Below are 27,849 nucleotides of genomic sequence, written 5' to 3'. Positions count from 1 at the left end.
ATCTCATCCTCTGTCGTCCCCTTCTCCTACTGCCCCCAATCCCTTCCAGCATCAGAGTCTTTTCCAATGAGTCAACTCTTTGCATGAGGTGGCGAAGGTACTGGAGTTTCAGCTTTAGCGTCATTCCCTCCAAAGAAATCCCAGGGCTGATCTCCTTCAGAATGGACTGGTTGGATCTCCTTGCAATCCAAGGGACTCTCAAGAGTCTTCTCCAACACCACAGTTCAAAAGCATCAATTCTTCGGCGCTCAGCTTTCTTCACAGTCCAAATTTCACATCCATACATGACCACTGGAAAAACCATAGCCTTGACTAGACGGACCTTTGTTGGCAAAGTAATGTCTCTGCTTTTGAATATGCTATCTAGGTTATATAATAATTTTATATATATATAGTGTGTGTATATATATAATAACTTTATATATATATAGGTTATATAATAACTTTAAACGAAGTATAATCTATAAAAATTGTGAATCACTATGTTGTACACTTGAAACTAATATAATATTGTAAATCAACTACACCTCAATTTTTAAAAATAAATAAATAAACAAAAGGTCTTCTCTCAGTCCCAAAAAAGGCCCTTCAAATGCTATACAATCATTGTTGCCCCTTTTCTTATCTCATAGTTATTTTGAATGTTAACTAAATTCTTTTATTTTCTTTAATAAGAGAATAAGTGAGACTTTATGAACTGGTTAAAGTAAAATATATGCCAACAATTTAAAAAAAAAGTTGCCTGGGAAGGAAAAAAAAACCAAAAACCAGGCTCAGCTAGAGAAATATGGAAATTATAATAAGCAAAAAAGGAAGGACTATTAACGAATGTTTCAAAATTCCTTCAACATACTTTACTGTGAAAATAATACCAAAATAAATTTAAAATGGCAAGAAATGGATAATCAAAAAGTATAATGGATCAACTTTACATGCTCAGCATTCTGCTGGGATGCAAAACTTATGGGGGAAAATATCACACACTAGTACCCAGATTTTACAAGAAAGGATTTTTAAAACAATAATAACCTGAAGTCATTTACATGTGTCTTTGGAATGTATAAATTTTTGTATATAGTCAATTTACCTCACTGTGTTCTGCCTTAGGGTGAAATTTAAATTAGTTTTCCTTAAGCTACTGAAATGGAGAAGGCAATGGCACCCCACTCCAGCACTCTTGCCTGGAAAGTCCCATGGACAGAGGAGCCTGGTGGGCTGCAGTCCATGGGGTCACTAAGAGTCGGACACGACTGAACGGCTTCACTTTCACTTTTCACTTGCATGCATTGGAGAAGGAAATGGCAACCCACTCCAGTGTTCTTGCCTGGAGAATCCCAGGGACGGGGGAGCCTGGTGGGCTGCCGTCTATGGGGTCGCACAGAGTCGGACACGACTGAAGCAACTTAGCAGCACCAATAGCAGCAGCAAGCTACTGAAAAACCTGACAACATGAAGAGACATCATGACTTGTGAGGGCAAGTCAAACAACTTGAAAACACCATGTATTATGCTAATGTATTACACATGTATTACACATGCATATCACATTATATACATATAAATTTTAATACAATACATGCAGTGTATTGTCTTCATAGTAGGTAAGAATTTAAAATAAACCTTTTCTTCCACTGTATTAACCATTAAGAATGACAAAAAAAAAGCAGTGATTTTTAACTGAAAATTTAAAAGAATTTTACTTGCACTTCATTTAATTCAACACATTTGGGCGAGTCAGTCAGCTAATATAAATAAAGAGTAAAACAAAAATGACAAATAACTGGTCTTATTCCTACCAGCTCCCATTATAGCTCAGTCAGTGAAGAGTCTGCCTGCAATGCAAGAGATGTTGGTTTGATTCCTGGGTCAGGAAGATCCCCTGGAGAAGGAAATGGCAACCCACTCCAGTATTCTTGCCTGGAGAATCTCATGGACAGAGGAGCCTGGCCAGCTATAGTCCAAGGGGTCACAAAGAGTCAGACACGACTTAGTGACTATACCACCACCACCATTCCTACCAGAAAAGTCACAAAGAATCTTTACTTCCTGACTCTCAGCCTCCAACTTGCCTGAAACTGAATTTAAACCGCTCATGTAAAAAGAACCCTTCCTGGAGTAATACAAAAAACATTTCATGCATACTATTAAAGAAAATGTGCTTCTGGATAAAGACATAGAAGATAGAGAAAAATAAGGGCTGCTAACTATAAATTCCAATTTCCTAACTCTCTCAGGCCATATCACTATTCTTCAAGTTTTAGAAGAGAAGAGATAGGCAGTTCTGCTAATTAAGCTCCCTCCCACTCAAAATTTCTGTCTTGTAAAGCTCAATCTGTTTTCATGCTTGCCCAGGAAATTTGCTGACAATGAAATTTCCAATTTAAATATTCAGCATGATTTTAAATGGGTTTCTTCAAATTATTCTTCAGTGGACATTTAAAATCACAATTGGAGAGATAAAGGTAATTAGAAATGGCAATGTAAATGGAGTTGAATCTCTCAGATGTCCTCCAAAATATAACCCACCCTACTCTTACACAGCTTCCCTGAGGATGTCGAAGGGTTCCACCATTCATCGTCACATATCACTCAACCCATTTGCACATCACAAGATATATTTCTGCCATTCCAATTAGTCTCCCACTGAGTCACAGGAGATAGAATGTTAATCACAAGAGCAACAGCAGTTAAACTGAAATAGTGTACATGAAAAGGAAATACAAAATGATAAATGGAAAGACTTTTCAAGTCCCACATGAGTCACTTAGCAGTGGTGTGACCTTGGGTGAGTCCCTTAACCCCCACTTCCTCACTGCTGTGAAAACTGAAATAATCACACAAGAGAACTCGATAAGCTGAGAGCACTGTACAAGGGAATAGCTGCATATGTGACAGTTTAGAAACTGCCAGCCCAGAGTATGGGGAGAATATTACCTGAGGTCTATATCAAAACACTGCTGCTGCTGCTGCTAAGTCACTTCAGTCGTATCCGACTCTGTGCGACCCCATAGACGGCAGCCCACCAGGCTCCCCATCCCAGGGATTCTCCAGGCAAGAACACTGGAGTGGGTTGCCATTTCCTTCTCCAATACATGAAAGTAAAAAGTGAAAGTGAAGTCGCTCAGTCGTGTCCGACTCCTAGCGACCCCATGGACTGCAGCCTACCAGGCTCTTCCGTCCATGGGATTTTCCAAGCAAGAGTACTGGAGTGGGGTGCCATTGCCTTCTCCAAAACACTACTGATATCCTAAGAAAGCTGTCAAATACTCACAGACTCCTGGGGACAATCACTTCCTTGCAAGAAGTGCTGCTATTCGTGATCAATGAGACACATCACAATCTTTCCAAGGCAAGTGATTATTTACCTACCCCTTAGTTTTGTTCCTTCAACAAATATAAGCCCGACAGAGACACATGATAGCTCAAGACACAACTGGTGCAGATGGGAAATAAAGCAAAACTTAAAATTAGACTGTATTTATATCCTATCCCAATAAACAGTTATTTGTTAATTTGAAATGGATCCTCGATTACAGGTGCTAGTGGATAAAAGTGTTGGGAAAACCCACCCCTAGATCAGCCAAGAAATGCAGTACATGTAGATTCAAATTCTTAAAGAAACTGAAATGTGTTTTTATTCATATATACCATTAATCACAACAGAGTCTTCTCAAAAGAATGGTATGTATTCTCAGGAATGCAGTGTTCTATTTTAAAGCCTGGAGAGCAAAAAACTCAAAGAAGTACCTTAAAATATTTCTGTGGTGTGCTGAAATGAGGTAATGAAAAGTAGCACCTTACAAAGATCACCGAGGTATAACAGCTGTAGGTTAATTTAAATGTCAATTAAGGTTGTGAGCTATCAGTCATTTCTGGAGTCCAAAAAGCACATGTCCAACATGGTCAAGAACGCACTCAAAATTTTTTTAAATACTCAATTTCAAGTAAATTATTTAAACCTTAAAAAATAAAACTCAATACTTACAGATAATGATCAGGATCAAACTTGGCCAGCTCAGCAGCCAGGCGTTTCTGCCTTCGTTCAGCAGCAGAGGTGAAATCTGGATCCTTAATATCGATAACATCACTCAATTCATCCTAAGAACACCCAGGAAAGAAAGAATAATTGCTGTCTCCTATTTGAGCCATGAGATATCTAATTTTGTACAAAATGCCCAAACACAAGAAGAATCTAATAGATCGATAAGTCATTATACCACCTGTGACATTTAAATTCAAATCCAGCAAATGTTTGCTAAACATCTACTATTTGCCAGGCCCTGTTAGAAGCTTTCACATCAATTATTTCATTTAATCCTTACAACAAACAAACTGATTAACATGGATTAAAGCTATAAAAGTTTAACATGAAAACCAGAACAGAATAAACCTCTCCAAGCAAACAGGAACATCTAATTCTCCATTTATTCCCCCATTTACTCCCAGAGATTTAAAAATTATAAAAGGGCAAGTTGAAATAAATTTCTAGACCCAAGATGGAGCTGCTGCTGCCAGGGGTGCCATGTCAGCAAACCAAAACTTAGATAATTTTCATGTCCCTGTAAATACTCCCCTTGAAGAGAAATGCAGTCTTTTTAGTCAATCCCCCAAGACCAAGCCAACTTTGGGATCTGTCCTTATTTCCTTGCCCCTTTTCATCCCTAACAAGAATTTTTAAGGATAATTTTAATAGACAAAATTTCCACTTGAAAATTTAAAAATTTAATCCAAAGTAATATTCAACATTACCACGTTTCCTAAGTCCAACTCTACAAAAAACACCTGTATTAGTAAAACCACCTACAATCCATAGTCTTTTTTCTTTTGAATAGAATTATGAAGGGAAGAAAACTTGTACAATACAAAATATTTCTTTTTTTTTTTTAATTTTTAAATTTTATTTTATTTTTAAACTTTACATAATTTCTAAAGCTCTTTTTTCTTTCTTCAATCTCCCAATTCCCACTACCAACTGCAAGGGATAAGTAAGCAAACTGGAAGCAGCTTGAAGACTATTAGTTGAAAAGAAATCAAGGGAAATAACTTGGTAGAGGGTTGAAAGCAAACTGTTAAAACAGACTTGTAAATAGAATGACTGGTTGGTGACTGATGCCCAGGCTTAAAGTCAACAGCTGTGGCACAGCAAAATCACTACAATGAAACCAGCTATATAGAATCTTCCAGGGAGAGACTAAGATATAGAACTCTCCACACCATCAGAATTCCTGCAATAAAAAAAAAAAAAACCTCAAAAAAAGCCTCTCAGCCCTACTACAATCCATTGAGCTAAAGTAACATCAGCTATGGTTTTTCCAGTAGTCATGTACAGATGTGAGAGCTGGACCATAAAGAAGGCTGAGCGCCTGGCCACCTGATGTGAAGAGTCAACTCATTGGAAAAACCCCTGAAGCTGGGCAAGACTGAAGGCAAAAGGAGAAAAGGGTGGCAGAGGATGAGATGGTTAGATAGTATCACTGACTCAACAGACGTGAAATCTGAGCACACTCCGGAAGACAGTAAAGGACGGGGAAGTCTGGCTTGCTGCAGTCCATGGGGTCACAGAGTCATACACAACTCAGCGACTGAACAACGAAACATCACCAACATTTAATGTAAGCACATACTAGTGAAATGAAGGGGCCCAGGGGCTCTTTCATTTTTGGAGGTCACATCCAGAATATCTGAATACTTCAGAGCACAAACATTCTGGGGAAAAAACAGATCCCCAAACTTGGAAAAATCTACATTCCAAGAGTTCTTTTACAATTTACTTTTAGGAGGCTCAGAATGAATTTTCCTAAAGATACATGATTATAAATCATAGATTCTCTGGGCAGCCCACAAATTTACTCAATTCAAAATAAACTGGAAATACAGCACTCGCAATACAGAGTTTACAACCATGCAGCAAGGCTTCCAGGGGAAAACACTTTCAGAGTTCTGGTTTAATTTGTCAGACATATCTCTTCCCTAAGCAGGACAACCTGGACTCTTTCTCTCTCCTCTGCTTCCTCACCTGCCTGACATCACCTCCTCAACCACAGAGACAGGAGGGGCAGCGAGGCAGGCCTTGGGCAGCATGGTGGGGGGTGGGGAGTGTGAAACTGGAACAAACTGAAAAGTGAAGTTAGCTTGGAGCAGTGAAATCTAAGGCATCTGTCAAACAAGAGAAAGGAAGAGAAGAGGATAAGAAATGACACGCTACAACAGGGCGAAAATGATTCTTGTTTTTCTTTTGTTTTGAAAGTACTGCTAAGGTCAGCACTGGGAGAGCTATTTAAAGATGGGCAGCGCCAAGAAAAGGTCATGTGGGATCTAAACAAGGCTAATGTGAGTTTCAGCAGAGTGAAGGCAGAGACTCTCCAGAGAGAAAATGAAGAACTGTGTGCCCATCAGGCTAGTAGGTCTCCTGGAAAGAACAGCTTCAGGTCCCCAGTGTAGCTGAGAGAAGGAAAGGGCCGGCAGGCCACCATCCTGCGGCTGCGGGCAGCAGTGGTCCCGGGAGCCTGCTGGGTGGGAGTCCAGAGACTCTAGGATTGTTGCTGCTGGCAGCCACTGACGCCAGAAGCCTGGTTAGAAGCTCTGACTTGGAACTGCCAGGGCAGTTTTCCAAAGGCTCCCTGTGGCTGGCAGAAATTTCAGAAAGGAAAGCGTGTGTGTGTGTGTGTGTGTGTGTTGGGGCCGGGGGAGGGCGTGGGGTGTGGGTGAGTGTGCACACATGTGTATGGGGGCAGGCTGGTGACAGAGAATTTGTTTCAGCAAAAATAATTTTATTTCCTTCTCAGTATTAGTATAAAATACAGAAGTCACAAGCAAACCCTGTGTAAATGGCTGGTGGGAAATAAACATGAAAGACTATACACTGTCCCCCAATAAAGGGTTAAATAATTCAATTCAGAGAAGATACCTGGGTACTGGAAATATGGATGATGTTTTACTTTCTTTCTTATATTGTATCTCTATAATGAATATATATTGCTTTCATCATCAGAGATAAATGAAGCTGTATTTCATTTAATGGAGGGTGGGTGGGAAGAGACTGTAAAAATGTTAATAAAATATGAGTCAACAAAACTTTATGGATATTTTCTCATCCAAAGGCAGAACCAGAGGAACTGTAAATGGTGGTTTCTTAAACACATCATTTAAAATAGAAAATATGTTCTCAAAGTTCTTATTTATGCAATAATGGTCTCAGTTTCCTCTAGCTCGTTTACTAGTAGAAAAAGGTCTTGGGGATGACGTGGGATGGAGATAAACTAAGAGTTTGGCACTGACATATACACACTACCACATGTAAAATATAGATAATCAACAAGGACCTACTGTATAGCATAGGGAATTATAGTCAACATTTTCTAATAACCTATAAGGGGAAAGTATCTGAAATATACATATATATACACACATATATGTATGTATGTATGTATAATTGAATCACTTTGCTATACACCTGAAACTAACACAATATCATAAATCAACTATACTGCAATTTAAAAAATTTAAAAATAATAAAATGTCTAAAAATAAAAAGAATTTTTTTACAATCCATAAAAAAAGGTCTTACACGCTAATCTTACATGATTGCTCAGTTTTTAATCGCATGACATGAATGTCACAAACAGAACAGTTATAAACGCAACTGAACTCTGCAAGTAATACCAGTTATGGAAGATTTCTGTGGCACGATCACATAAAACACATATACCTTAATATCCCGAAGACAGCATCCTTTAATTACTGGCATCTTGATTCACACATGATTTTCAAAAGTTCTGACATTTCCAAACTGTCATGAAGGACACCACAAACCTCACATTTAATCCATATGAGAAAACACAATATTCTTTAAAGACTACACATTGGTTTGTCCAGTGGTAGAATATGCATGTACAATAGTGATGAGGCCACAACAGAATGGTGACGTGGAGCCCAGCCCAGTGCCTCTCAGGGACACACATACCAGCTGCGAGCTGTCACCAGAGGTCCAGATACTGTCCACTAGCTGTCACTGAGGTCCAAGGTCTACCCAAGTTCCCCAGGGAGGGCTGAGCTTCAGGATTCACTCTTAAAAGAGTTTAGAAAAGTAATGGTGCACATACAATCCATGTGTTACTTAATCCCCTCTAAGAAGTCTGGGGCAGCACACCCTATTTAAATTCATTGCTATTTCTACTGCAAAATCTTTGAATACGTACACTAAGTGGGATTTTTTTTTTTAATTATTGAAAAACTCACATATCAGCTCTGATCAGGTCATGTCATCAAACTCAATATAAAAAACTTTTAGTTTCAGAACTTTTTGTGATCCCTACATTGTACATGTGGGGTTATATACCTACACTGTTAATAGTATTGCTATTTACATTATCCTTTAGAATTTTCTCAAATGCATTTTGTTTTTCCATCTGTTGAAGACAACAGGCATTCAAATTGTTTATAATAACAAGGTTCAGAGGGATGCAGTCAGGAAGAGCTACAGGAGGGCTCCAAAAATGTGAGGATGATTCGCTTATGTTTTTTTTAAGCTGGGAGACAGGAATCTAGAGATTCAGGGCATTGGACAAGACATTCAAAGATAAAAAGAATATTGATTAATAACTTTTCTCTTAACTCAACCTAAACTACTAACTTAGTGAATATTTTCAACACATACAGAATTTCTGACCTCCCAGGGACTTGGCCTGGGCTCACATCATGGCAGTCCTGCATCTTCTCAGCAACGTGGCAGAAACCCCTTGAGAGGATCTTCCCTCCACAGCGGCAGTAATGAAGAAACCAAGTTCCTTGGCATCAACAAGCACTTTCAGACTGAATGTACAATCTGTCCTTAGCCTGCAGGAGTCTTCTCTCGTTCATTTATAGCTTTAGACAGGCAATCTCCAAAAGATTAACCACAGACTACTCTCTGCCAAACAACTGAGGTCCATTTACTGTAGTTTCTGCTGTAGAAAAAAACTGATTCTATTCTTACTACCTGAGAGATAACCAGGAAATTCGGTTAGGGAGAGAGAATATGGAGAAACCATAACTTGGCAGAAAAACATACAAGGCATTTGAATGAAGTATCTCATCAGTATTATTTGCTCTTAAGTAAATCCCAATTTTGTTTCTTTTAAGAAGTTTTGAGAGCATTTTAAATTTCTTAAGGGCAGAAGTCTTTCTAGCATGCTAATCTTTTTTTTCTCAAGAGTTTTCAAATGTAGCATCTCTGTAAATTTTCTAAACAGCCTTATAAAGTAGGTGAGCAAATTTATCGCTATTTTACAAAGAGGAGACAAAATTTATTTGTGGTCAAATAACTGGCCTGAATTCCAAATTTTAACAGAGGTACAAGTAGGACCAAAACACAGATCCTTTACCTTTCCTTAGCAGACTCAAATATGTCTTACTATAATAAACCACATACCAAGCAGGTTTAACATCCTCTACCCAGAAGGAATGAAGTTAAAAAACTGTTCATCACATGTTTCTTTCATTTGAAAAAAATTAAGGGGACTCCCTGGCAGTCCAGTGGTTAGGGCTCTGCACTTTTACTGCTAAGGGCTGTGGCTGTATTCCAGTCAGAGGAAACAGAAAAGAAAAAAAAAAGAAATGAGCTATCAAGTCATGAAAAGACATGAAGGAAATTTAAACACATATTACTAAAAAAGAAGCCAATCTGAAAAGGCTACATGTTTACATGTTGCATGGTTCCAATTATATGACATTCTATTTAAAAAAAAAGTAAAACTAGACCAAAAAGTTCAATAAGTAAATAAATAAAAAAATTTTAAAGTAAGACATCAACTATATTGCTTTCTATAATACAACTAAAGTAGAAAATAATCCAAAATCTCCATTTCATTCATGAAATAGAATTTCCTACATTGTCTGAGGAAGAGAGTGATGTCATTCCTTTTTTAGCCTAACTGACCAAAGAGCAGATTTTAACAAAAGATTCCATTCAAACCCCACAAAGAGTAAATACAGAAAAGTGCCTACAGTACACTAAACACTAAACAATTTGATCAAAAGACGGAAACCCCTTCTCATCAGGAATATTCTGCTTCATTTACATATAACACAGAAGAGACATCATGCCACAAGTAAAGAATTTTCATTTTTTAGAAGTATAAAACATAAAGCTTCTCAGGAAATATGAGGAGAGAGGGGTTCTGTTCTGTATTTTGGAAACTTCATGTCTAAAATAACAATTGAAGTGGAGAAAAAAGAAAGCACCAGGACATCTTCCATGTGTAAGCACAAGGAAACCGGGCAACACAGGCAGTGACATGGAAGGGAGTGACTGTGTGACGATCACATGCGAGCAGTTGTGGTTTGCGCTCTAAATACAACATCTCCTACTATCTTCCTAAGAAAACCTCCAGGTATGAGCAGAACTGAAATTAAACTATGCAAATGGTCAAACCCTTGGTATATACCAAGGTCTTTTAGAAAAACATACCTGCAACCGCTGAAACACTCCTGAGCGCAAGTTTCCAAACCCGTAGCGGCAGTTCGGGTTCAAGGCACTTTCTGGTACCTCTTCATAGGGGGACTGTTCAATTTCCCAATCAAACTCATCATCGTCATCTTCCACTCCTCCCTCAGAAACCTCAGAAGCACCTAAATATGTAAAGTACTAGTTCATTCAAGCACTAGATTTCCTTGGGGAAGAAAAAGTATAGGGAAAAAGTGTCTGCCCATGTACCCCAAAAGAATACTCCTGCTATTCTCTTTTTTTTTTTGAAATATGTTAATGTATCATACTAGGTCCATTCTGGGTATACTACATAATAATCTGATACTGGCAAACATTACAAAATGATCACCATCTGTCCCCATATAAAGTAATTACAATACTATTGGCCTGATTCCTTATGCTGTATATTACATCCCCGTGGTTTCCTTATTATAAAACTGGAAGTTTGTATGTCTTAATCCCATTCACCTATTTTGCCCAGCCCTCACCTCACTATTCTTATTAGACAAAAAAAAAAAAATGGAACCAAGCCAAAGTTCCATCAATGGTAGGATATATAAACAATAACATGATAAAAACAAACAGACCTCAGCTATACATGGATAAATCTCACAAAAATGTTAGGTGAAAGAAGCTAGACAACAAAGATCATTTAGTAATGGATTATATATGCTGCTGCTGCTGCTGCTAAGTCACTTCAGTCGTGTCCGACTCTGTGTGACCCCAGAGACGGCAGCCCACCAGGCTCCCCCGTCCCTGGGATTCTCCAGGCAAGAACACTGGAGTGGGTTGCCATTTCCTTCTCCAAAGCAGGAAAGTGAAAGTGAAGTCGCTCAGTCGTGTCCAACTCCTAGCGACCCCATGGACTGCAGCCTACCAGGCTCCTTCGTCCGTGGGATTTTCCAGGCAAGAGTACTGGAGTGGGTTGCCATTGCCTTCTCCGAATGGATTATATATATATTGATCCAATTCAAAAACAGGGAACACTGAAGGTGGTGGTTACCTTGGAGAGTCGGGAGTGAGAAATAACCAGGGTAAGATTCCAGGACATGGGAGATGTTCCACTTCTTTGACCTGGGTGGTGTTTGCTTTCTGCTTACACTGAATTGTAGGCTTCTGGTTTTAGCTCAAGAGGCCAATATTTTGCCAAACACAGAGACGCTGCCTCAATTGGTCCCCAAAAATGACTGACCTACTGGTTTAACAGAGTTCTTTATGTCTTAAATTAAATGTCAACAAATGAACTATTTTCATATGGTGTGACATGATCTCCTCATCTTGTCGTCTGAAGTATTTTCTCCTATTTCCTATGTGCTATATCCCTTTTCCCCGAGAAACACACAGCATTCCAAATATTCACTTACCTGCATTTCCTCCCAACTGCAATAAACATACCTATCTCTTCCACAAGTGGTTTTGCAGTCCTGGATTTTCTTGGTGCCAGCAGAGCAGTTAACATGTCCAGCCCTTCAAAATGTTGGCCAGGAGTTTCTTTGGGCAACCGAATGGTAAAAATTCCTTAAAGATAAATGGGTTCTATGCTTAGCTAAATTAAAATACTCAAACACTTCACAAACATACCTAAGAAACAGACATCTCAGAATTATCGTTTTATTTCATAGAGCTCCAAAATTATGCCCTTATTACATAGTTAGTAAATAAAAATCAAGATAGGAAAAGGTTCAAACGAGGTTTTTCAGAACCACTGATTCAGCTGTCCCCTCTAGGAGAAATTAATCTGTTAAAGCTGTAAATGCTTAAATCTTACCCAATATCACATTAACCTACTGATAACATTAAAAGTTCAGGTCAAAAATACAATGGCCTGAGAAGGGAATAGCTTAGATTCAACTGTAGCTACCCATAAGATTTATTTCTAGCCTGGGGGAGTGGGGCAGGCGGTGAAATCAAGATATCTAGTCCAATGAAGAACAACAAACTATGGAAAATTCTTAAAGAGATAGGAATACCAGACCACCTGACCTGCCTCTTGTATGCAGGTCAGGAAGCAACAGTTAGAACTGGACATGGAACAACAGACTGGTTCCAAATAGGGAAAGGAGTATCTCAAGGCTGTATACTGTCATCCTGCTTATTTAACTTATATGCAGAGTACATCATGAGAAACGCTGGGCTGAAAGAAGCACAAGCTGGAATCAAGATTGCCAGGAGAAATATCAATAACCTCAGATATGCAGATGACACCACCCTTATGGCAGAAAGCAAAGAACAGCTAAAGAGCCTCTTGATGAAAGTGAAAGAGGAGAGTGAAAAAGTTGGCTTAAAGCTCAACATTCAGAAAACTAAGATCATGGCATCTGGTCCCATCACTTTATGGGAAATAGATGGGGAAACAATGAAAACAGTGACAGACTTTATTTTTTTGGGCTCCAAAATCACTGCAGATGGTGACTGCAGCCATGAAATTAAAAGGCGCTTACTCCTTGGAAGAAAAGTTATGACCAACCTAGACAGCATATTAAAAAGCAGAGACATTACTTTGCTGACAAAGGTCCATCTAGTCACAGCTATGGTTTTTCCAGTAGTCATGTATGGATGTGAGAGTTGGACTATAAAGAAAGCTGAGTACTGAAGTGCTGATGCTTTTGAACTGGGGTGTTGGAGAAGACTCTTGAGAGTCCCTTGGACTGCAAGGAGATCCAACCAGTCCATCCTAAAGGAAATCGGTCCTGAATATTCATTGGAAGGACTGATACTGAAGCTGAAACTCCAATACTTTGGCCACTTGATTCAAAGAAATGACTCATTTGAAAAACTGTCTTAGAAAAGACCCTGATGCTGGGAAAGATTGAAGGCGGGAGGAGAAGGGGACAGAGGATGAGATGGTTGGATGGCATCACTGAATCAACGGACATGGGTTTGAGTAAACTCCAGGAGTTGGTGATGGACAGGGAGGCCTGGTGTGCTGCAGTCCATGGGGTCACAGAGAGTCGGACATGACTGAGCAACTGAACTGAACTGAATCCAATGAAGAATAGCAGCCATTTCAAATATACACAAAATCTTAAATAAGGCAATGATGGCTTGATAAAGTTCTTTGATATCTCAAGAGATATATCCCTAAAGCCTGTCTAATGCAAGCCCAAATTCCATCTATGTACTTCTTTTTTTCCCTTGACAGGGTTTATCACCTTCATCTAGGTTCCTCTATGAATAGATTACATTATTCACTACTCTTACATTTTAAAATGGACGTGAGTCTGAGTGAACTCCAGGAGTTGGTGATGGACAGGGAGGCCTGGCGTGCTGCAATTCATGGGGTTGCAAAGAGCTGGACACGACTGAGCGACTGAACTGAACTGAACTGAACTACCTCTTTCAGTGCACTTAGCCATATTCTAATATATCAAACACAACTAAATCCAAATATTTCCACATATTTAACCTTCCTAAACCCCCATTTACTTTCAAGATTTAATAACTATGCTTCAGTATGCACCTTATCTGCAATTAAAACCGGATTTACTACCTAGAAAGGCAATTTCATTGTACTTCATCACATCAGTTATACTGTGTTATGGGTTAGAACTTTGTCATTTAACTCTTTCATTCCATCTTTCCTCCATTACCCTAGTTCACTGAGGTCAATATTCACTGAATAAATCACACAACAGTACACAAGGTATTCTTATTCCAGATTCACTGATAAAGGAAAATCCAGTGACTTCTACAGAAGGAAAATAAATGGTTTCAAGATGAGCTGAAATGAAGGGCTTATCAATGAAGAGAAGAAAATTCAATCAGTCTTTAAAAGTCCCATATGGACAGTTTCTCTCTCACCTACACGTAATTATATTTTAAGATTGAAAATAGTAATGGAAAAAAAGAATATATATATATCTGAATCACTTTGCTGTATACCTGAAACTAACAACACTGTAAATCAATTATACTTAAACAAAAAATAAATTTTTAAAATTCTAAAAAAAACTGTCTTAGAAACATTTGACTCACAGCTTACAAAAATCATCCACTTCTTTTCTAATCAGTCACCTCCCACAATCTAACTTTAACTTTTAAACACTTACTAAATGTAGGGAGAAGTAGGAAATAAAACTTTCAGAAAACAGAGCCAGAGTATTTAACTAATTAAACTTTAAAGAACAATGTGAAGTATAATTTAAAGGACTGGGGAAACTGTAACTGTTGCGAAATCCATGAATAACAGGCACTGGACATTAAGAAACAATAAAGAGGGACAGGGACAGATTGCACTCGCCATTCACCTAAAGGTCACCATAAGATGAGATTATTACGGAGCTACACCAACATGAAGAATTCAAAGAAAAAAAACTAACAGAAAATTCTAAGGGCAATACCTTTATCTGCATCATAGGATCCCTGCTCATTTCCATTTTCTACAATTCTTCCAGGAAGGGTTAACCTGCAGATGTAACAAAAGGTCTCATGAAGTCCTTAAATTACAAAGCATCATAAAGCATGATAGTAAGCATCAAGCACTGAAATCTAGCAACCATTTAAAAAGATATTTCTCAGCATTTAAATTTTATAAACTAAATAACATATTTCTTCCCTAGCTAAGAAAAGAGGAATCAGAGATGACTCATTTTTCTGTTTGAATAGGCACTAGTCACTGATAAAACACTTAAAAAAGAAAAGCCACAATAAATACTAGCAATCACTACTCATAGTACTTTGCCTTCCTAATATGAGTTATTTATATACCTGATGACTGACACAGGATGGGCTCAATAAAAGTATACTAATTGGCTTCCAAAAAGAAAAGAAACAAAAAAAATGAGAAAGCATAAAGAACCAAAAAAACCAATTGTTTATATTGGGTAAATTACTACTTTTTTAAAAAGAAGGCAGAAAGCAAAAGTGTTTTTTTTTTAATCTCATTATTACTGTATAGGGATTTCCCCCTCTTTCCTGCTAAAGGACATGAACTGATTTCCCTGTTCCCAGTTTTACTCTGGGTCAATCAATGCTCTAACTGAGGCCCCAAAAGAATTTTTCTAAAACAGAAATCTGTCACTTTTCTACAATGAAAGCTTCCATGACTGCTTGATATTGGGTAGACAATTTAAATTCACCCATACTATATATGAGGCCAGATCCATTCCACTCCAAACTTAAAATATGAACCTACTTTCCTCCCACACCCCCCTCCTTCTTGTTCCCTATTCTAACACCATCATCATGATCATCATCATCCATCTTAGCAGACCCCAAAAGGTACAGGGCTTTATCCCTACTTACCTTTGATCTTAATGTTTCCTGAAGCTATAACACATTTTTGCAACAAAAATCCCTTCTAAACCTAGCATAAAATTCAGTTATGAATAAATTTGTTATACAATGGATACAAATATGAACTTTACCTTCAGAGTCTAAATTAAGTCCATTTGTGGACTTAATTCCAAGTTGTGCCATTTACTAGCTCTGTAACTTTCTTTGTACCACAAGTTAATTAACTTCAAAGTTCATATTCATCATTTATAAAATGTGAAAAATAATAGAATCTATCTGAGGGTTACTGTGAGAAAGAAAGGATAATACAAAAAGCTTAGTGGCTAGTACAATAGGCAAGCGTTCGGAAAATGTAAACTATTATTATCATCTCCCTTCTAAACTCTTTGTAAATACAGAGTTAAATTCTTAATGCATGATGGCAAAACAGTATTTGCTAACAGATCTGCCTTCCCTGCTATACACTCAGTTTCTCAAGGAGAGGGGTGAGGTTTTATTCATCTCTGGTATACTGTAGCAAACTGCATTTCCAAAGATGACCAATCTCACATCATTCCTCCCAATAATGCAATCTATGTCCCCTCCCCTTAAAACTGAGTGGGCTTCTAGAATTGTTTTACCTGAAACAAAGCATTACAGCAGAAGTGACACTGTGATTTCTGAGGTTAGGTTATAAAAGATGATATGGATTCTGCCTTGCTCCTGGAAATATTTACTCAAAAATTTCAGCTGTCATGGTAGGGATGCAACTCCCTGCAGGAATCACAAGTGAGACCACACAGGGAGGTCCTGAGACCACATGAAAAGAGATTCTCTCCTTCACCTACCCTGTAAGTCCCCAGCTGCTCTAGCCCTTTCTGTCCCAGGTCCAGCCACGCATGACTAAAGACCTTAAGCCAGAACAGTTCAGCCAAGCTCTTACCAAACTCCTAAGGCACAAAAATCAACAGAGGGAGTTAAAGGATTGTTATTTTACACAGGTTTGATTGGTTATTGGCAGCAGATAATTGCAACAATATGCTACCTTAATAAATAATAATGCCTACCATTTATTAAATATGTAGTTAATTATCAGGCACAGTAATAAGGATTATACATGCATTATCTCAAACCTCACATCAGCTCTTTAAAATCACTAATATTAGTCCCACTTAACAGACTAGAAAACTTACTGAGACTGAATAACTTGCCAAAAGTCACAGAACTATAAATGTGCTGACACCCGTATGTGCCCAACACCCAAGCCTCTGCTACTCAAGGATGGATAAATTTGTATAAAAAGTACTCTATAAACTCCTTCACATTACTTAATTTTATCATCCTAACTCATTTAAGATCTTTTCTCTGAGCCCTTATCTGCAACATGAGTATATAACAAAACCTACTTTGTAAGACTGTCCTAAAATCAAGTGAGTCACATAAAGCACTAACGAGGAGTAAAATGTCAATAAATGTTTGCTAACATCATCATCTTCTTCCCATTCTTCATGTTTTGGCTTTAATATCACCTCTTCAAACAGGCTTTCCCTGGTCACTTTGTATAAATCCAGACACTCTTTTATACAACATATTCAAGTAGGTAGATTAAGTTAAGGCCAAAGGAATACCTGAGCAGAACAGGTTCAGGCCAAGTACTTAATAGCTTAACTCAAGAAGAATGTCTACACTTGAAATGTACTTGGGCAGGAAGGGTAGGCTGGAACTACACTTGAATGAGAAAGATGAGGAGATTGGATTTTCACTCGGTAGAAAGGAGAAAAGAAAGTATTGACAATGTTGAGAAAGAATAATATGGCAGTGTCTTCTAAAATGTTTTCTAAATAATGATGCCTATTTCTGAGGATTCTTAACCACTGGACCACCAGGGAAGTCAAAAACTAAGATCATGGCATCTGGTCCCATCACTTCATGGGGAAACAGTGGAAAGAAACAATGGCAGACTTTATTTTTTGGGGCTCCAAAATCACTGCAGATGGTGATTGCAGCCATGAAATTAAAAGACGCTTACTCCTTGGAAGGAAGTTATGACCAACCTAGATAGCATATTCAAAAGCAGAGACATTACTTTGCCAACAAAGGTCCGTCTAGTCAAAGGCTATGGTCTTGTATGGTCAGTGGTCATGTATGGATGTGAGAGTTGGACTGTGAAGAAAGCTGAGCGCCGAACAATTGATGCTTTTGAACTGTGGTGTTGGAGAAGACTCTTGAGAGTCCCTTGAACTGCAAGATCCAACCAGTCCATTCTAAAGGAGATCAGTCCTGGGTGTTCATTGGAAGGACTGATGCTAAAGTTGAAACTCCAATACTTTGGCCACCTCATGTGAAGAGTTGACTCATTGGAAAAAACTCTGATGCTGGGAGGGATTGAGGGCAGGAGGAGAAGGGGACGACAGAGGATGAGATGGCTGGATGGCATCACCGACTCGATGGACATGAGTTTGAGTGAACTCCGGGAGCTGGTGATGGACAGAGGCCTAGCGTGCTGCGATTCAATGGGATCGCAGAGTCGGACACGACTGAGCGACTGAACTGAACTGAATTGATCTCCAAGAATCGCTATCCAGGTTAAATGAGATAATGCACACAAGCACTTAATCCTTTACTTAAACGCACTGCTTGCCCCACCACACGAGGGGGAGAAGAGGTCAGCTGTTACCACTGACGTTAAGGTTCTGCAGAGAGAAAAATGCAAACAAACAAGAGCAGAAGATCCCTCCATGAGGCTTGCGGGATGACAACGACAATGAAGGGGTAAAATCAGAGAAGAATCAAACAACGAAGAGGTGAAGGAGACTTTGGCATCAGCCGGACCAAGAAAGGCGAAAATTTCAGGGAAGAGAAAGCGTCAGCCAGGAGGTCGGGGAACAGGACGTGGACTGAAAAAGTCAAACCGACAGGTTAGTAGGGAAGGCAGCGTAAGCTGTCTCGGGACAAGGAGGACTAACGCAGAGCGAAAAGAAAACAGGAAAAGGGACAAGAACTAGGGCGACACGACAAAAACAGGAAAGGCGATTATGGTCCCAAACTCTGCGTTCTAAAGTGGCTCCGGAATCTCTTCCAGGCGGGGATGTAAGAAGATATAAGAAACAATAAGCTTCTGCAGCATTCAGAGCGCAAGCCTGAAAGAGTTCGCTTCCTCGGCACCTGCTTCTGGTACCTCGGAAAAAGGCAGTCGAGATGCCTTAAAGTCCTCCCTCGTTCTTTCATCCTCCCTCGATAAGCAGTTATCTAATGAATGAATAAATGAATCCCCAAAATATGCTCTTCCCAGAGCCAAACACCCGGAACTCGCCTGAGAAAGTACGGCTTGGCGTAGAATTTGAAATCGACCCCCTCGAAATAGACATCGAACTCAGAGACCCGGGCGTAAGGCACGCGGATGGCAACAGTCAGGAAGTCGGGGTCCTGGCTAAGATCGAACGCCGGAGTCAGCATCACCACCTCGAACTCGGGCGCCCAAGTCGACCACTCTCGCAGCCGCCGCGGGCCTGCCACTGAAACTCTCCAAAAAGTACCCACGCGCTGGTACCCGCTGTTAGACACGGTGCTTCCGGCTCTAGGCGGAAGTGAAAGTGCGTGCAAGAGGAAATCCCGCCTCGCGCCGGTTTCCATGGAGACGGGACGCTGTGCGCTAGGAGAGAAAGAAGGGACCGGAGGAGTGACGCTATGTGCGCAGAAATTGAACCCAGGGCATAACTTGCAAGAACCCGGGCAAGAATCCACCTCAGAGCCACTAAGCTTCTTTGAGGGTTATGAGTCGGACACGACTGAAGCGACTTAGCAGCAGCAGCAGCAGCAGAAATGATTTTAACAGCATTGGCTTTGCAGGCAGTGAAACCTGCATTTAAATTGTTTCTTTCCAATACCCAGAATTACGACTTTGAGAAAGTTACAGAACCTCTCTATGCTTCAGATATCTCTTCTATAAAATAAGGTTAGAAACCTAGCCTCGTAGAGACGGTGTGAGGATAGCATGCATTTGTGCATGTTAAGCTCTAACAAGGTTCCCGGCAAGTTGTCGAGGCTCGGTGTGTTGGAACAGACACCGCAGAAACCACAGAAACACCGTTACTGTGGTTTTCCTTAGTTCTCACTTGCCTTGTCGATAACTCCCCTTTCTCCCTCTCCATTCTCTACCGATTTCTATCTCCTCCTCTTTCCCTCCATGCCTCTTTCCCTCTGTCCGTTTCTGCCACTTTCTCTCCTTTTCCTAACTCCTTAATTGAACAGAATTTGCTCGTTTAGTGAACGTCCATTCCACTCATCTCTTTTACTCTACACCACGAACGCCGAAGAACACGACTCACAAAGGTTAAGCAATATGTCTTACAATCATGCATTTTACAATTACCAAAACCCGTAACATCTGACTCTTAAACCGTGTTAGTGTCTGCAATGACGAATAGCAAAGCCTCTGTACTTTCTCCTCTTTCCTTTTCTCACTTTTCTCCTTACACTTATTCGAGGTCCTCTTTTCTGTCTTTTTTATTTCTCTTCCTTGTATTTCTCATTTTTATTCTGGCCATACTCTCTCAATGCCCCTCCCACTAGGCTCTCTCCTCCCCTGCATATTCCCTTGGCCTTCCTTCCCTCTCATTTTATTTCCGGTTATTCCACCAGTTACTAAAATAGTCCAAGAAATGTTTTTATTTCCTGATTTTAAATATCAGTGAAAGGCAAGTGAAAGTCATCTCCGGAGACAGTGGATCAGATAACCTAAAAAACCTTTTCAACCTCCAACTTTTTATGAGTCTTGAAAATTAATTAGGACTCAGCATATCAATAGGAGTAAATAAAATTTAAAATTCAAAATAAAAATCAATCTGCTTAAATCTGAGAGTTTTTTGTTTGTTTGTTTATTTTAATTGGAGGCTAATTACTTTACAGTGTTGTGGTGGGTTTTGCCATACACTGACATGAATCAGCCCTGGGTGTACATGTGTCCCACCATCCTGAAGCCCCCTCCCACTTCTCTCCCCACCCTATCCCTCTGGGTTGTCCCAGAGGACCAGCATTGGGTGCCCTGCTTCATACATCCAATTTGCACTGGTCATCTATTTTACATATGGTAGTATACATGTTTCAATACTATTCAATGCCATCATCTCACCCTCACCTTCTGCCACATAGTCCAAAAGTCTGTTCTTTACGTCAGTGTCTCTTTTGCTGTCTTGCATATAGGGTCATTGTTACCATCTTTCTAAACTGCATATATATATGCGTTAATATACTGTATTGATGTTTCTCTTTCTGGCTTACTTCACTCTGATAATAGGCTCCAGTTTCATCCACCTCATTAGAACTGACTCAAATGCATTCTTAAATCTGAGAGTTTTGATACAGACAAGAGGTTTATGTTAAACAATTTAAAAAGTACTCTGCCCATTCATCCATTCCTTGGGGAGCAGACGGATTAATTGAATTGACTGAATACTCACTATGTGCCAGCACTGCACCGTATCCTTTACAATGATCTCATTTTTCCATTCTGACAGCTCTGTGAACTAGGGATTACATATCCCCATAGTGTGCACAAGATTACAGTTAGTGAGTGGTGCAATGAGAATTGAAACCCAAGTGAGTCTGATTCCTGAGCTCAAGCTCTAAAATACTATAGAGTTGGCTCCCAATATACTACCTCCTACCCAGCTTGTTTCACATTGTGAGCACAAGTCTTCCTGCTTTAGACCATATTTAGCCCTACAAATAACAGGTGCTCTATAATGAAAATGAAGTGATGCAAACATGGAATTAGTGTAGCCCTCAAAAAATCCCTTGAGAAAGGCCTTTGGCTGGCTCATTCCAAATTAGCTTCTCTAAAAAGAATCTTTACATCTGCCATGGGACCTCATTCCTGGAGATCACAAGGATTAATATTTTTAAATTATTAATGCCAAAGAATTAACTGAGGCTGAAGCTACACCTGAGGAAAGTCTATTTGAAAGCACTTTACACAGTAGAGCTATGCACTTCCTGGATGTTTTACTCTTTGTTTGGCAACAAACACAGACAAATTGTTGCAATACAGATAAACAGACCATAAGGTACATTGCTGCTGTTATGTATTTATTCAAAATATATATTGCATTCGCTATATCACAAAATACTGATTGATATATATATATACATAAAACAGGGATTTATGACTTTATTTGCAATTCATAGTTCACTCTATTGGGATTTCTAATTAATGGTTAATTACACAAGTGAAAAGTTCATTCTCTTTTTTAAAAAACAGAATATTACAGAAAAATTCCCTTGACTGCTGTCTGACTTTGGTTATTTCTCCTGCTTCATCAAGAATAACCCCTCTAGCCACTCTTGCAGAGATTTTTAGATTTCTATATACATTTCTAAGTACCCTGTTACTTTATGTCTCTAATGCTTGGGGAGCATTATCGCACTATAAATGAATATCTGCAACACTAGTTTATTGTTTTTCTTGGGTACTTTTTTAGGCACATCAATATTGGTTCAAAGATCCAGTTGAATTCTTATTTCTAGATATAGACAATGCTTGAAAATAAAGACATCATTTCAACATTTCACGTTAACTCTGCTTTGGAGAGAAGAAAACAAGAATGAAAATTTTCGTCTTTTTTGAGCATTCAAAGTTGCCAGGGGTTGGTTTGTTTTTCCATTGTTTTAAGCCTTATTTTTGGATGGCCTTTCACTATTTTAAAAATAGCTTTTTTCCTGTGATCAGTTTGGTGGTCTTCCCAGGTAGCTCAGCGGGTAAAGAATCTGCCTGCAATGCAGGAGATGCTAGTTCGATTCCTGGGTCAGGAAGTTCCCCTGGAGAATGGATAGGCTACCCATTCCAGTATTCTTGGGCTTCCCTGATGGTTCAGATGGTAAAGAATCTGCCTGCAATGCAGGAGACCTGGGTTTGACCCCTGGGTCGGGAAGATCCCTTGGAGGAGGGCATGGCAACCCACTCTAGTATTCTTGCCTGGAGAATCCCTTGAACAGAGGAACCTTGCGGGCTACAATCCATAGGGTTACAAAGAGTTGGACAAGACCTAAGCAACTTAGCATGCACAAGCATGCATATAACCTGCCATCTCTGATTGAATTAAATTAGCCCCTCTTCTAGTCTAATAACTTGATTGTGATCCACATGATTCAACATTAAATGTTAATTTAAAAATATTTTCTAAGAACAATCCCAGTTCCAGCTGTATTACAAAATTCTATTAGAAATCTTTTAATGGTGAAGTCCCCCTTGCTTCCAGAAGGTGGCAGGCGCTTAGGCAAGTAAGACAAAGTTAATGAAGAACAGAGGTCTAATCTATGTTGGAAATAGCTTCCTGTATAAGCTGTTTATAACTCTAGTTCATTCTCTGAGCCATTTTTGGGAGATGGTGGGATCTTATACAGAACTTGCAAACTACACTTTAACCACTGTTATTATTTTGGGATACATCTTTTATGACTTTCAGTGTATTCATAAAATTCATTAAAAGTATCTCCCTACTCATAAAAAGTACAGAGAGAATTTAAACAAAAATGGTATCATACCTTATTTTGTCATTGTTTCCACTCAACATGGCATTATATCTAGTATTTCATTTGACTGTTTTTTGGCAAGAATATTTTACCATAACTGTACCTTCCTTATTTATCACTGTTATTGTTAATTCTTAAGAAGTGAACAAAGTGATGATTTGTTTCAAGAGGGGAAAAAAAGTGAGACCAATAGAATCATAAGCAAAGATCAGAAAACTAGAATAAAAATACAAAAGTTAGAATACAAACTAGATAACTCATTTTGAAGTTTGAAAAACAACTATCCTTCTATATACAGTGGGACTAGATAATCTGAAGTTTTGCAATTTTGAGCTATAAACTATTTCTAAGAGGGCTTGGATGAATTCCTGGATAGCAAGCAAGCAAGTGTTAGCAGCTCAATCATGTCCAACTCTTTGCAAAGCTATGAACTGTAACCCACCAGGCTCCTCTGTCCAAGAAATTCTCTAGGCAATAACACTAAAGTAGGTAGCCATTCCTTTCTCTAGGGGATCTTCCCAACCCAGGAATTGAACCTGGGTCTCCCTGCATTGCAGGTGGATTCTTTACAATCTGAGCCACTACGGAAGCCCTGAAACTTGGATTGTAAAAGAGGATTAAGGGATGGGGGCTTAACAGGGTACATGAGCATGAGTTGGACACTGGTGATGTGCCCAGTGTTTTTTAAACCCCTTCATTGTTAAGCACAACTATTTTTTATCTTTGCACCAATCTTTCAGCCTATTCAAGTTACAGCTGTTAAAAGACCACAGTGTTAGCAATAAAAGAGCACAGTCATGGGTATTTCAGTTAAGACTTAGTCCAATTCCAATTGTATACAAGCTCAATAAAGTTCTGGAAAAAACCTAAAACAGTTACAGCTAATCCTAGGGTGTTTTTTGTTTTGTTTTGACATTTTTTTTGTGCAGGGTTTGGCTAAGGGCTTAGCAACATACATTCCAAGATGCTAGTCCCATTCCATTTGATGAAATACAGACCACGGGGAAAATGCTAACCAAATTGCACTTTGAGCTTCTTTTATTGTTTTCTGTCATATATATAAAAGACATCTACGGAAGGTACTGTTTTGATGCCCTGCCCAGGTGTTCTTTATGGACCCAGGAGGCCCATCTGTAACTGGCCACAAACATTTGGGATGACCTCTTCTCCAAAGATTTTCCTTAGTTCAGGGTTTCTCCACCTCAGGTATTTGGGGCCAACTAATTCTTTGTTGTGGGGAGCCCGCCTGCATATTGTGAGATGTTTAGCAGCATCCCTGACCTCTTATTTCTCAATTCCAATACCAACCCTGCTATTGTGACAACCACAAATATCTCCAGACTTTGCCAAATGTCTCTTCGGAGACCAAATAGGCCATAGTTGAGAATGACTGCCCTAGATTGATGGAAGACTCCCAGAAGTAACTATCGCCGCCGCCACCACCTACCCCAGATCCACAACCATGAGGATTATTATGGAGTACAGAAGACTGCCTTAAAGGGCAGATGACTCCAGTGTGGCTTACACCCCAGAATTCTTAAGGGCAAATTTTCCCTGAGCCCACATCTTTGCTCAGCTTCTCCCCTTTCGCTTTCCTTCACTTCCTTCCTTACAGATTTCTCCTGAGTAATACCCTCACAGTAAGTCACATGCATCGGAATCTCTGTCTCAGGCTCTACTTCTAGGGAATAGGTTGAGGGTACCTGACCTATGTATACAGCTTGAGGAACCTCTTACCATTCCTTACAGTCCTTCAAAACTGCTGGAGAAAAGTTATCTACAATATCTACAGAGAATACATGATACAAGTTTTTATGTTACTCTTTTTAAAGTTCTTATAATCCAACTATCTTTAACAGAACTGATCTTTTCCTTAATTCACAGAGAACGTGTTTTTAGTCCTTCATGCAGAAATCATTTAAATGTACCTCTTTTGGCAGCAAAGACTGTGATGGGATTGTAAATTGGTACAACTACCTTGGACAAGAGTCCCTTGAACAGCAAGGAGATCCAACCAGTTCATTCTAAAGGAAATCAGTCCTGAATATTCATTGGAAGGACTGATGCTGAAGCTGAAACTCCAATACTTTGGCCACCTGATGCAAAGAGCTGACTCATTTGAAAAGACCCTGATGCTGGAAAAGATTGAAGGCAGGAGGAGAAGGGGACGACAGAGGATGAGGTGGTTGGATGGCATCACCAGCTCTATGGACATGAGTTTGAGTAAACTCCAGGAGTTGTTAATGGACAGGGAGACCTGGCATGCTGCAGTCCATGGGGTCGCAAAGAGTCGGACACGACTGAGCAACTGAACTGAACTGAAGTGAACCTTAAAAAATTGTTTGGCAGTATTACTAGAACTAAACATATGTATGCCCTAGCACCCTACAATTCCTCTCTTTGATACATAACAGAAATGAGTGGTAATTGTCCATTAAGAGACAGGCACAGGAAAGTTCAGAGATGTATTATCCATTACAGGCTACACTAGATACAATTCAAGTGCCCATCAAGAGTAGACAAATTGTGGTATACTTACTCAATATTGCTAAGCAGAAATAAGAAATAATGGACTATAGCTATACACAACATGTAGAATCACATAGGCATGTTAAGCTAAAAAGACCAGATCCAAAAGAAGATGGAGTATTGTTATTTAGTCACAAAGTTGTGTCTAACTCTTTTGAGATCCCATGGACTGTAACCTGCCAGGCTTCTCTGCCCATGGGATTTCCCAGGCAAGAATACCGGAGTGGGTTTCCATTTCCTTTTCCAAGGGATCACCTCCACCCAGGGATCAAACCTGTACCTCCTACATTGGCAGGTGGATTCTTTACCACTGACCCACAGCAAAAGAATAAAATAATGCCATTTGCAACAACATGAATGGACCTAGGGATTTTCATACTAAGTAAGATAAAGACAAATATGTGGCATTACTTATATGTGGAAACTAAAAAATAATGACATAAATGAACTTATTCACAAAACAGAAGTAGACTCACAGACGTAGAAAACAAACAGAGTTACTGAAAAGTAAAAGAAGGGAGATAAATTAGGAACCATTTGAAACTAATGGATACACACTTGTATGTATAAAATAGATAAACAACAAGGATCTACTGTATAGCAACTATATTCAATATCTTTTAATAATCTAAAATGGAAACAAATCTGAAAAAAGAACAAATATATACGAACCACTTTGCTATACACCTGAAACTAACACAGTACTATAAATCAACAAAATTTCAATTTTTAAAAAAGGTGAAAAGTTTAAAAAAATCCAAAAAACAGATACCCTCTGCCTTTTTAAGTAATAAAATCAAGCAGATAAGAGAGTTATTAAAGAACATTTATATGTCAGGGGAAAAAAGACTAGAATCAAAAGAGTTCATACTAGATATTTCCATTTATATGAAGTTCAAAACAGGCAAAACTTAATCCATGATCATAGATGTGAGAACAGTATTACTTTTGAGGGGATGGTTACTGACTGGGAGGAGGTGTGAGAAAGCCTGCTGGGTGCTGAATATTTAATCTATAGCTTGATTTGGCTGAGAATTATGTGGATATATATACATATGGAAAATTCAGAGAGCCATACACATATATAAGATTAAGCAACTTACTGTAGAAATTTATCAATATATAATAAAATAAATCCTGTGCATGACTAGAAAATGATCAGAAGTGATGACTCATGCCTGGATGCTGGGAATATAGACTGCTGATGGCTCGCAGTTGTGTCCTTCAGAGGGCATTGTCCTTGACTGCGGAGTAGTGCCTCGTCCAAAGTTACCCACTTCCATGAGGCTAATGCAGGATATAAAGGTCCTGGGTTCCCTACCTCAGATGGGAGAAGTAACTGAAAGCCATCCCTGCTCCAGGGCTCCCTGCAGAATTGGCAGAGGCCTTGGTTGAGTAACTGTGGGCCTCTGTCCTGTGCCTCTTTCTCTTTGCAGGTGGGTCTCCAAAGAGCACCCCCTCCAAAACCATCTGCACTCAGTGGTCCTTCTTAGAGTCTGTTCCCAGGAGCCCTAGTATAAGATGCTGTTCATGCCACAGGTCTACTCTTCCAAATAGACTGGAGTGCCCACTTTACTTTCAATATCAACATTCTTAAAATTAACTCAACAGCCTCCTTGATTTTTCTGCAGTGTCATTTCCTGGTGTTCCTTCACCAAGGGGTCTGGAAGCCATGAATTTGCCAATATTTTTTAAAAACTGTTGCCAAGACTCTCTTTCTTCCTGAATGCCTTTTGATTATTGCAGTCACTCAGAAGAAAACTAACCTTCTGAAGAAAACACTAAGCTAAACTATGAGCTCTAAGGAGGAGGAAAATAAGTCCCCTGCAATTTGAAACAATTTCTGTTGATTATGTCTATTGTAAATTCATTATAAGTACTTCTCTATGAAGTTGGTATAAGTATTTCTCTGTAAAGTTGAAGTAGCATAACTGGATAATTTTATGTTATTTTCCCAGGGGAGTTCATGTTAATTATCTTTTTCCTAAATAAAAGTACATCCTTTTCAACCAGAGGCCATGGCATTTGGAATGTAGGTAGTAATTATGTTATTGTCAATGGTGCATAATCAAGACATAGCCTTGAAACCTTCTCCCAATCTTCTCCCTTGG

The 27,849-nt window shown here is 39.2% G+C and overlaps 1 protein-coding gene across 1 annotated transcript in view; it reads right to left on the bottom strand.

Moving 5' to 3' along the window:
- The window catches only part of SHQ1 (SHQ1, H/ACA ribonucleoprotein assembly factor), a 102,352-nt gene extending 81,914 nt beyond the window's left edge, over positions 1-20,438 (bottom strand). Inside the window, exons 1-5 of the mRNA XM_055558505.1 lie at positions 18,993-20,438; positions 14,806-14,870; positions 11,861-11,983; positions 10,448-10,608; positions 3,986-4,098 (exon numbers count right to left, since the gene is read on the bottom strand). Of these exons, the coding sequence (XP_055414480.1) occupies positions 3,986-4,098; positions 10,448-10,608; positions 11,861-11,983; positions 14,806-14,870; positions 18,993-19,312 (782 nt within the window). The 5' untranslated portion in view covers positions 19,313-20,438. The remainder of the gene's footprint in view (positions 1-3,985; positions 4,099-10,447; positions 10,609-11,860; positions 11,984-14,805; positions 14,871-18,992) is intronic.
- Between the last annotated feature and the right edge of the window lie 7,411 nt (positions 20,439-27,849).

Source organism: Bubalus kerabau, chromosome 20, assembly GCF_029407905.1.
Source record: "Bubalus kerabau isolate K-KA32 ecotype Philippines breed swamp buffalo chromosome 20, PCC_UOA_SB_1v2, whole genome shotgun sequence".
Lineage (NCBI taxonomy): Eukaryota > Metazoa > Chordata > Mammalia > Artiodactyla > Bovidae > Bubalus > Bubalus kerabau.
Note: the sequence above shows the minus strand (reverse complement) of the source record. Positions and strands in the feature narration are given on the sequence as shown.